Genomic DNA, 11,018 nt, shown 5'->3' on the forward strand with positions numbered 1-11,018 from the left:
AAATAACCAGTATGATTTATAACCTTTTAAAAAGTGTGTGGTAAAGAAACCACGCGGCTGAATACACACAATCCATTAAAACAATGCAGACAAGCTTTTATGTTGAAGTCAGAGAGTAAATGAAGCCGTCCAATCAGAGCTGATGGATCCCGGAAGGAAGTGTAACCCATTCATGACAGTTGCTGCAGTTGTTTTGTGCAATGAAATGATTTCAACTTCCTTATAATTCAACACGCGCGTTTCTCTACACAAACGACTTTGTATTGAACCGTACAAGCGGATATTTGCTGAAATAATCATCGGTGAAAGGTAAGTGATAGAAAACGTCTTTTACTTTGTGTTTTTGTTCAGTACTAGTCTGAGACAGTGGGGATGTGTGGTTCCTCCACCTCTGAGACTTCTACCCCCTCGACAGAGGAGGTGGATGGACTTGTGTTGCTCAATGGACTTAAAACGAATCCATAACGGCTGTGTGTCTTATCTCTCCAGTTACAATGTCCTGGTTAGTCTGGCTAATCCAAAGAACCTGTTTGGGCACTTTCACTGAAAGAGCTAATTCAATATTTGACATCAGCATCTCTGGATCACCCTGAAGACTGTGTGGGACAAGAGAGGCTTTGACCTGTCACATCAGGAAAAGCAATGATGAGTAAATGGTTATTTAGTTGAACTTGAATAAAAAGGAGTCATTGTTTGTGTCATTAGAATCATTGGTGCTTCAATTATTTGTTATGAAACAATTAAGCTGTGTTTAATACAAAACAATGTAAAAAATTTCACAATGTGTGAAAATGAAATGATTGAATCCATTGTTTTGAAAAGCCTCTTGAACAGGTTCATTTATAATATTATATATTAATAAGTATTCAGTGTTATTAGATAGATAGATAGATAGATAGATATACTTTATTGATCCCTAACTGGGGAATTACTGTGATACAGGTGTGCACATCAGACACTAAACAAGTTGTAAGAATATAAGATCAAAACTATAAAAAATATTAAGAATAAAAATACAAAAAGTAGAAATTAGAAAAGGCATGTTACTGTAAATTGTTTAAAATAAAAAATACAAAAAACTAGGCTATTGTCAGAACATATATTTTTTTGTGATTTTGGGTGAACTGCCTTTTAAGACCCAGGTAAAATTGTCTTTTGGTAAAATACATGATGTGCTTGATTCTGCTCAGATGGGATACATGACAGTAGAGGAGCACAGCTCCACTTTGCTCCACCTGACGAGATCTCCGGGCATTCGTTCATGGTCGCTTCTTGTTGGTAAGTGTCTATTTTGACATGATATTTTCAGATATGAAACTAGAATTGCTCTCAGTAGAGCGCATACCTCCGCCAAGGAGCAACAGTCTACTTCAGTGTCAATCAACCTAGAACAAATTGCACCCACTTAGAATCCCCTGAGTGTGCCTGATTTTCTTCATCAAGATCCAAGAAGTATTCCCTGGAAAATTTATAAAAATGTCAAAAAATGCTCTATCTCAAAAGGTTAAAGAAAGTGAGAGAAAATTACTTTTTCCACCCATTTGTCAAAATCCACCCGAAAAGTTGAGTTCTTTCTTGGCACATGTCCCATCCTCCCACCAGGTTTCATGGAAATCCATTCAGTAGTTTTTGTGTCACCCTGCTGATAAACAACTAAACCATGTACTGTCCTTCTTTAATAAAAGTATCTGTCCCTGTACTGGCTCATAAATAACAACCCCTCATTTGAATTTTCAGGTATAACATCAGTTGGGTTGGCAGCTGCATACTACAGCTCAGGTACACAAACTGAATTTACATTATGTGTTCACCAGATCTTTTCATCAACATCACTTTCCACATTCCCATCTCATGCCGCTCTCTGCTCTTCTTGTTAACTGTGTTGTGCACAGACAGCATCCTGTGGAAGCTTTTCTATGTGAGCGGATGTCTGTTTGTGGCCATGCAGAACATGGAGGAGTGGGAGGAGGCGTTGTTTGACAAAAGCAAGAATCTGATCGAGCTCAAGACCATCAGCTTGTACGCTTCAGTCCTGACGTTGTGGAGGAAGGGCCACGAGAAAGGTCAGTGAAGCCACAGAGTTGGTTAATCAGTACCGCAAGTTTGGTTTGAGATTTAAGATCTTAATTTCCTTTTCCCCTCTCTCTTTCTCTCTGTGTCCCAGTTGTGTTGGATATGACACAGCTCTGTGATATTTGTGTCCAAGAGGAGAGGGTACGGTATCTGGGGAAGGGGTACCTGCTGATGCTGCGGCTGGCTGCTGGCTTCTCCTACCCCCTCACACAGAATGCCACACTGGGGGGACGCAGGTAAATATCTGCTGCTGACAGTTCCAACACATAAAGCAGACCGTGTAATGAGTGAGAACAAGAAACTGAAAACATGGATGGCCTTCGAGTGCTTTTGAAAACCTAGTTAAACGTGTGTACACATTAAAACTCATATGTAATAAAACAGAAAAAGTGGAATTACCCATTAAGTTCATATTGTCCAATTGTTTGATCTCTGCAGAATGATAGTTGACCATTTCAAATAATTCTCCAGAGAAAGTCCATGCACTGAGATATGTGCACTAACATGGTACAGCATGTGCACACTAAGTTTTAGAATACATTTTACTCTATGATGATGATCAGTATGAAAGCAATGCTTTTAAGCATAATAATTTAATTGTATGTCCCCCTGAATCCACATAGAGAATTTATAATGGTTCTGAATGTGTGGCTGGGTTTTCCATTTCAACCACGAGAGACTTTGAATTGACAGTGGAACAAATATTTTATTGCCATGCACAACAAAGAAAGTGATGGTATATGTTATAGTCTTTCAGCATTTAAACCTTTTTGTGAAGTCATTTGGATTAAAGGGGGTGAAGCAGAAAGTAGAATAGGAACCCAACCCAGGGTCCAGACAATAATGGGGGTTGAGGATCAGGATGTGATGATGAATGACTCTGCTGGACTCTATCAGGGCTTTGGATGAAGACTGGTGGAGGCTGGGGTGGAGTCTGGGGTGGAGACTGGGGTGGAAAGGGTTTACAGCGGCTCACTGAAATGGCAGCTGACTGCATGAGAGTGGAGAAACGATTTTAAAGTTTGACAGCAACCGCATGACTGGCTGGATGAGAGAAATAAAAGTAAAAGTTGTGCGCTCAATGGTGACTACTTTCATACATTTTACAATTATCAGCCTGGATATATTGTTTTCTAATATTAAAATAACCACTTAAACATTTGTGAAATATTCTACCATTATACTACGGTATCAAATGGAATGTAATATATTTTCTGCTTCTGTCTCTACCGTCTGTGACCTGTCAGTGATGTGGAGGCAGTGGCTGCATTGCTGAAGCGCTTCGTGGGGCTGGAGGACCTGCAGCAGCAGCGCAGGCAGCACGAAGAAGAGGCAGAGGTCGGAGAGGAGGAAGATTTTGCGGGCGACAGCAGTGATTCGGATGATGAAGCTAATGAACTCTGATCACTGTGACTCGCAGCTTTCCTGTAACTCTGGGTGGACTGAATTTGGGGCATTATAGAGGGTGAAGCCTTTTCTACATTTGTACGCGTGTGCAAGTGAGGGAAGGTGACTGCAGCTGAGGGAAAGTACAATGTTTTTTCCTACACTTACATGTACTGTCAGGGGCATATTAAGTTTAATCAACATTTTCTAAGAGTTTCCAGAATTGTGGTGGAAGACCTTTTTTTTTTTACACGCTGCTGTAAATGCAGCTTTCTGCAAATGAGTATTGCGTCTCAGCGTTTCTGATGTAATTACCATAAGAGTACACTCCACATTACAGATTTACTGTGCCTTCCTCTTGTACTCTAATAGGCGTTTATGTGTGAAAGTCATGGAAAGTGCCTTTCCCACAGTTTGGCCCACCCAGCTAATAATCACCTTTTTGCCTGTTTATAGCTGGAATCCGGATGAATGCATGTGCAAACTGTAACCAGGCTTGACGGATTTTCATGGCTCAGTCAAGAGTAATCTATGTGTGAAATTATTGGGCTGCTGTTCTGTTTTTGTACTTTTTGTGAACCAAAGACTGAATTTCAGGCAACACCTTGGTGATTTAAAGTGTTTTTTTCCCCCTCTGAACTTTTCTTTGTGTTTTGAATCAGGGCTGTGTCACTTATGTCAGACAGTGAATGTTTGTGCTGCTGAGAGAAAAACCAGAGGATTTGGGGGTTAACTGTTGATAGATTTTATTGTCTTTGTTTACTTTATTTCTTTTGCAGAAATTATATAAAAATGTTTTAATACAAACCCCAAGTCTGCTCATGATATTCATTCATTTCTTTTTCAATATCAGTGCAGTTTACAATCATCAGTTTGCTCTTCAACACAACTTCAACATAAAATCACTTCTGTTAATTCACATATATGGCTTGCAAAAACTAAAATGGAGACCAATGTCTGAATTGGTCTAGAAAGCAGTTTGATACGGAGCTGCCAGTGTTCTTCTACGGCACCATCTCCTTTATACATGTTATGATATCCTCTGTTATCCTCTGTAAAGGAACCATCACAGGGCTAACATGCTCCTCCATCCACTCTTGGGCTGTAGACTCTGGGTAAAGAAGCACCATCTCCTCTCTTACAGCCTCTGCCTTCTGTTGCAGTGCGGTCAAAAATCTGACGAGATGAGACCAGATGGAGATTCAGTTACAAGACAAAAAAAAGAGTTCTGAACAAAACAACCAAATATTGTGCACAGAATGACATTGTAATGTTAGGCAAAAACAAACGGACAACAAAGCTAAAGGCCTCCAGCCCTTCTTGCTGCACTCTGAGGCTGTCGATAGGCACAATAAGCTGTAAAAAGATAAACGATCAGAGGATGGAGCCATGGTGGTGCGCTCCCGCCTGTACACATGCTGGACCAGTCACGAGTCAGTCTTTATTTTAATAGCATCAAATTAAATAAGCCGAATGTATCGAAACTTGAACATAGATAAGCATGATACATATGACCTAAAATGACAGAAACCATCTTTAAGAAAAAAATATTTGTTGTGTACTTTGACTTTTTAGTTTGGTCCATCGTTCACCCAAAAGTGGCTCTAATACTTCACTGTATCACAAAGTCTTGCTGTAATATAAGAAACTCGTGCTCACGTTGATGCTTGGTTATGAATCTCCATGGTGATGAGTGGGCTGACCATCTTCCTCTGTAGTTGGTAGGGGCTGAACCATCCTCTCACATACCTGCAATGTGAGTATACAGAGCTATTCAGCTGCCATTCAAACATAGCTGCTCTTCACAACCAATGCACAGAAGTCAACATTATGTCCATTTTTGCAGCTAGCAGTTAGCATGCAAACTGGGAAAAGACATAGCTAGCCTGGTTCTAGCTGGCCCAATATCAACCAACATAAAAAGTGTGCTTTATGGTTGAATGGGGAACTATGCGCTGTCTATGTGCATGCACTGCAGTCCAGACATTTCCTTTAATCTTTACAGAGGGGCTGTGTGTGAGAACAGAAATGTCCGAATCAGTTGTTTCAGACATTTTCTGGAACATTTCCCGTCAGCCCCCTTGTAAAATCTCAGTTGAATGTCTGAGTTACCCCTTGTGAGAATACAGCACGAACATTTCTGGAAACTTAAAAGAAAGCGAGTGGTCAGGGTAACATGCAAACATGTGAAAAAGTGGGATCACTGTACACGACTCACATGCTGTTTTGAAAAAATCGTATGTCCTCCGAGTTGATCAGTGCATCGAGCTCCACAATTAACTCAGCCAGCCTCCTTCCTGGAAACAGGGAGTCGACTGCAGATCTCCTAAGAGAAAAAAAAAATCTGAAGATCCTCCAACACTATAGAGTGGCCATGTTGTTCTTAAAACAGTGCCCGACCTCACCTCTCCATGACGTCCACCTCCACTGAGGAAATACCCAGCTTCTCAGTCACTGTGCTCAGAGCCTCAGCGCTGAGCTGACCATGGAGGAGAGTCTGCAGACAGGCTGCTAGTGATGGAAGAGCCACGGGCATCAGCTCACACAGCACTGACATGTGGTCATACCTGACACAGGGGGAAAGGGACCCCGTTAAAAGCTCTGTGCTAATTACTGGACATTTTAGAAAACTGAGGTTTCTGATGGAACATCACATTTCTGAGTCATGAAGTCCAAACAAAATTCAAGTGTTAATCAATCATATATATTGTAAAGATACACTTATCGAATTGTGACAACTGTGTTCTTCGTAAGCACTGCCGTGCTTCAAATGTATGTATGCAGTAAATGGTCTGTATTTTTAGGCCCTGTTCAGAACTGGTATTATCATCTAAGCTGAGAGACCCGATCATAAGTGGACAGCGTTTAATTCTTCTGTTCACACCTGGTATTAAAATGCATCCTGAATGTGTCTCCTGTGACCACTTTCCTGCTCTATATGCAAATACACATGATGGCTATTGGTGTTTGTAACAAGTCCAAATGATGTTGGTTTGAACCCAGTTACAGATATGACCTATGACAATGTTTGTGTATGTGTGTGGATCTGTGTGTGTGTCGATTTCAGCATGAGAAAGAGAAAGAGAAAGAGTGAACGGAGTCAGGAGGGGCTGAGTGATTCATTGTCCAGCTATGAGGAAAGATTTGACCAATTTAAGAAATGTATCAATCATTATGTGGTGACTAGTGTTGATACTGAGGCGGTGGCTCCAAACTAAATTAATCTACGGACACAGAGAATCATAAAAATAAGTTTGAACTGTCGCAGGTCAGAGACATCAGCTTGGTCCTTCATATGTGGCCCAGGACGCATTTGCAGTCACACAGCAGAAAGAATGTGGCAACATGCCTCCCAGACCAGCTCATATAAAAGGATGCATTAGGGTGTGTTCAGACGTGTGCTTAGCACTGACCAGTAGTGATTGGATCTCTCAGAGTGGATGGTAATACCTGCAGGTCTGAACGGTGTCATATAGCACTTCTCTAGTCTTAATGACCACTCAAAGCACTTTACAGTGCAAGTTGCATTTACTGATCGTCCACTCAGTCCTCTAACCCGGAGGCTTCCATCACAACCCTACTAACAATTACAGAAATAAAAATCAATCATTTGTTAAAAAGTGTAAATACATTTCAAAATCTTTCTTACCTTTGCCAGCCTGTGAGGGCGATTCCCTTCAGTTTTATGGCAGCAGGTAAAGCAGCAGCCACCTGCAGCCACTGGAGATGGTTGTCCACATGTCTCTGCGTGCTGGTCACACAGGTGTAAACGCTGGTCGAGCCTTTAAAGGAGCTGGCTGCCCACAGCTCCGACATGCCGGCACTGCAGTACTTCTCCAGCAGAGACACTGGCCGACAAAGTTAGAGGGTACATCACTACTTACGCATGTTTTGGGGAATCACAGCCACATGTTAAATTGCCAATTCTGATGGTTAACAGTCCCTACCAGTTGTGTCCACATCCAGGTCAGGGGTGTAGTCCCACAACATGGGCTGGACGAGTCCTACGAGGCCGCTGGCTGTTTACAAAAAGAGAAAACAAGTTTGAAACTGCTAAGGACTGAATAGAAACAGTCAAATTAAGAGACATTTGAGTGCACTGATACCAAAAACCAGCAGAGGACCTTCAAATGGAAGACCAAGCACAATTCAATTCAACACAATGAGGAAAATTATACACTGATATTATTTATTTATTTTAAAACTATGGACCAAGTCTCTGAAACAACCTTCCTGAAAACCTGAGGGCAGCAGAGAGTGTTGATATTTTTAAAGACCTACCTTTTAGTCAGGCTTTCAAATTTTATTTATTTATTTGAACATTTATCTTTATTTAATCCTGTTTTATCATTCGGTATATTTTTTTTAATTCTCTTTCTTCATTATCTTCAGATTATATTCCTTTAAATACACTATCATTTTTTGATTTTACTTACTAAAATACATCTATTCTTTCTCAGAAGTGCATTATTTTCTACGCTGTATATCTTCTTAATTTAATTCTCTTTTGCTCACTTGTTAATTTTTTATTTTGCTATTCAGAATTTCAATCTTTTTTAAATTCTGCCTCTAATGTTTCCTCATTAGCATCTTTGGGAGTTGTGTACATGGGCGGCTGCACTTGCTTGTGTTACTCGGGGGTGTAGGCTAACGCACTGTTTTTTTAAAACGTGAAATCTGTAAGCTGCTGCAATACTTCTGCTTTAGTGAGAAGCAGCTGTTCTTCCTCACCTTTGAGTGTGTCCTGGCTCATACTCCTCATCATATCATCCCACATTATGATGCTCATGTCAGGCCACGCCTCCTTGATGGCCTTGGCGATCTTGGTCACGTGATTCAGGAAAAGTTGCTGCACTGTACGTTCTGGCGAGGCGGCCAACCACTGCTTTGACTGCTCCCCTTCACCAAGCATGTACACCTAGAGGGCAAGCACATGAGTGATGGTGGTAGCCCAGTGATGACAACACAGCTGGTTAAAAAAAACAAAAAAAGGCAAAGTCCTCACCTCGTCTGCTCCGATGTGCAGCGTGTTGAGACCAGGATGCAGCTCCACCACCTGCCTCACCATCTCCATCACCACCCTCACCCCGTCCTCTGCGTGTGGATTCAGGGTGCCCACGCAGTGCGGCAGCTCTCTGAGGCCCCACATGGGCCGATGCTTCAGCACAAACTACGACAGAGAAGCCACAAACGGTGCCTGACGGTGAAGTCCAAAACTGAGCAGCTGTAGCCACATCGCGAACAGTTATAACTGACAGAAGAGCTGACTTAGTTAACTTTAAAAATGTGTTCTCTGTCATCATTAAGCTTATTAAAACAAAAATCTAATTTTAAAACCAATTGCTTATGTTTTTAGACATGGTGGCGCTGTTCCATTATTTTTGGGAAATAATGGATTTTTAGTCCAAGTCCGTATCTTTTGTCCTTTCTCTCCTTACTTTGTTCTCTTGTTGTTTGTTGTTGTTGTTTGTTCTGCACCTGTTTTATTATTGTCACTTGTATCGTTCCGTTTCTTATTTGCACGTGTTTGGCGACCCCCCTCGAAAACAAGAGGTGTTTATCCCATGACAAAAAAAGTTCTACATGTCTGCCTCACCTCCATGTGGCCAAACGTCTGCACCAGCGGGATGAAGTCGATGCCCTTGGACCTGGCAAACATCTGCATGGATAGAACTTCCTCTCGGCTGGAAAAACAGCACACGGTGAACAGACTCACTAACTGAACTTGTGGAATCAAAGCATGTTATGGCACATCAGACTTGATATACACATATGCACATGATATATTACCCCCCATCCCTCACAGGAAGGATCATAACTGTCTAACAGGATCTCAATACATGATGAGGATTTTATCTTTAGCTATAAATAAATGCTGAAATAAACATATTCACAGACAGAATTATGGTAAATTACATAAATAAATAACTTAGTAAATACATGTTTAGTGTAGAATCGGGACATAAGTAAGTAAACGTCTTCAGTTATTTCCACGTTTCTTGTCTGGATGTTAAGGAGGTAGGTGGCACCACTAACATCACTCCACTGCTTTAACCAATAAACAACTGATTTTTTAGTTGATGAAATGAAAAATTAATATTATTTTATGAAAATAACTATTAATAGCAGCGCTGAATCGACAATTTCATTTCATAGGGTTAATGTGGTGACAATACCACAAAATGACTCCCTTTCTGAATACACAAATACCTGACACTTACCGTCTTTTAAATTAATTATAAATATTCTAATGAATGTCCTATAAAACCTGCACAGGAAAGATCATCACGTGAACAATCACTTCACAGCTCCTTCTGTATAATGGAATGTGTGTTACTGTGTGGAGACATTACTGACGACAGATTCTCACAAGGGTACCATCTAGTGGTTGTGTTGGACAGGGTTGTACAAATCCCTGTCTTCATTGTCCATTATTACCTGTCATAAACCTATTATAAACCTCCGCCTAGGTCCAACAGTCCCCTTGTAAAACCACAGTTAACTCTCCAGGGCTGGATTTTTATTTGGATCTGCACCAAATTGTACACACTCATAAATATCAGTCTAATTCTGTTAATGAATATCCAAGGCTCATGTGTAACACTGCACCTATAGGCAGGCTGTGCTGTGGCCTGCAGCAGCTTCAGCTCCCCCTCATAAGGAAACGTGTCCTCATACTCCACCAGCAGGCCATCCACTCCCAGCCGAGAGAGCAGCGAGATCAGCTGAGGAGACGAAGGTGGAGGTTTACACAGAGACAGTGTGTGTGTGTGTGTGTGTGTGTGTGTGTGTGTGTTGCAGCATATCAAAGGTGAGGAAGTGCTTGTTACTGACTGCATCTAATTTAAAGATATGTTCCATCAGCCATAACTGTTTCGTGAGTTAACCTGTGTTTGCATGTCTATCTATAGTCTACCCATAGTTCTGAGGGCCAATTGTGGTTAAATGCCATCATTGTGAGGACATTTTGTCGTTGTGAGGACATTTAGGCTGGTCCTCACAAATTCCATGTGCTGTTTGAGGGTTGAGACTTGGCTTTGGGGCTGGAGTTAGGTTTGGGTAAAGGTTAGGCATCTAGTTGTGATGGTTAAGGTTAGGATAAGGTGCTAGGGAATGCATTATGTCAATGAGTGTGAGGACACTCATGTGTGTGTGTCCGTGCTCTCACTCACTTCATGGAGGTACTCTGGTCTGGGGGGAGCACCTTTCAGATCCAGGTGAACCAGCTTCTTCCCTTCTGGCCACGGTGGACTCTTCATGCTGCTGCACTGAACAAACACCGCCTCCGGTTACCGTTGTTTTCATGAGTGACACATTACAGGAGGAGTCTGACTCACCAGGACTGTGGAGACGGACACACTGGATCAGATCAGAGAGCCGTGAACTCTGGAGACGTTGCTGCGTTCGAACCTTAATCAACCTGACTGATTCTGCACGATCACTTCCTTCTTCTCCTTATATCACACGGCTGCTAAAGACATTAATGGTGCAATACCGCCACCCCCTGGACAAGGTTGTGAATCATATGAGTAAACTACATTCTTCAGTTTGGTCTTTTC

At 41.6% G+C, this 11,018-nt stretch overlaps 2 protein-coding genes across 3 annotated transcripts; one reads left to right on the top strand and one right to left on the bottom strand.

Annotated features, from left to right (window-relative positions):
- The first annotated feature begins 152 nt into the window (after positions 1–152).
- Positions 153–4,272, top strand: LOC118100664 (cytochrome b-245 chaperone 1 homolog). The gene is made up of 6 exons (XM_035145981.2): positions 153–309; positions 1,191–1,278; positions 1,738–1,779; positions 1,893–2,063; positions 2,165–2,309; positions 3,321–4,272. Exons 2-6 carry the CDS (start codon positions 1,191–1,193, stop codon positions 3,475–3,477), a joined length of 603 nt encoding a protein of 200 aa, XP_035001872.1. The 5' UTR covers positions 153–309; the 3' UTR covers positions 3,478–4,272.
- hexdc (hexosaminidase (glycosyl hydrolase family 20, catalytic domain) containing) lies at positions 4,189–10,946 on the bottom strand. Of its 2 annotated transcripts, none has more exons than XM_035145977.2 (12): positions 10,797–10,946; positions 10,632–10,722; positions 10,069–10,184; positions 9,056–9,143; positions 8,465–8,629; positions 8,191–8,377; positions 7,407–7,478; positions 7,109–7,307; positions 5,865–6,026; positions 5,678–5,785; positions 5,119–5,208; positions 4,189–4,635 (listed from the first exon to the last, which is right to left on the bottom strand). In XM_035145977.2, the coding sequence occupies exons 2-12, from the start codon at positions 10,716–10,718 to the stop codon at positions 4,464–4,466; spliced, it is 1,446 nt and encodes a 481-aa protein (XP_035001868.1). In that variant the 5' UTR covers positions 10,719–10,722; positions 10,797–10,946; the 3' UTR covers positions 4,189–4,463. The 2 variants fall into 2 exon arrangements, with proteins under 2 accessions (XP_035001868.1, XP_035001869.1); XM_035145978.2 differs by having other exon boundaries at positions 10,632–10,727; positions 10,797–10,941.
- Positions 10,947–11,018: the final 72 nt, after the last annotated feature.

The sequence above is a fragment of the Hippoglossus stenolepis genome, chromosome 21 (assembly GCF_022539355.2).
Source record: "Hippoglossus stenolepis isolate QCI-W04-F060 chromosome 21, HSTE1.2, whole genome shotgun sequence".
Lineage (NCBI taxonomy): Eukaryota > Metazoa > Chordata > Actinopteri > Pleuronectiformes > Pleuronectidae > Hippoglossus > Hippoglossus stenolepis.

Bases quoted from the DNA above. Each gene is read 5' to 3' on its own strand.
- LOC118100664 (XM_035145981.2), top strand. From the start codon at position 1,191: ATGGGATACATGACAGTAGAGGAGCACAGCTCCACTTTGCTCCACCTG. The intron at 1,780-1,892 runs GTACACAAACTG...TGTTGTGCACAG, and splicing joins AGCTGCATACTACAGCTCAG to ACAGCATCCTGTGGAAGCTT. The intron at 2,064-2,164 runs GTCAGTGAAGCC...TCTGTGTCCCAG, and splicing joins GAGGAAGGGCCACGAGAAAG to TTGTGTTGGATATGACACAG.
- hexdc (XM_035145977.2), bottom strand. From the start codon at position 10,718: ATGAAGAGTCCACCGTGGCCAGAAGGGAAGAAGCTGGTTCACCTGGAT. The intron at 8,378-8,464 runs GTGAGGACTTTG...CTTGCCCTCTAG, and splicing joins TGCACATCGGAGCAGACGAG to GTGTACATGCTTGGTGAAGG. The intron at 6,027-7,108 runs GTAAGAAAGATT...CCCCTGTGTCAG, and splicing joins GCCCTCACAGGCTGGCAAAG to GTATGACCACATGTCAGTGC.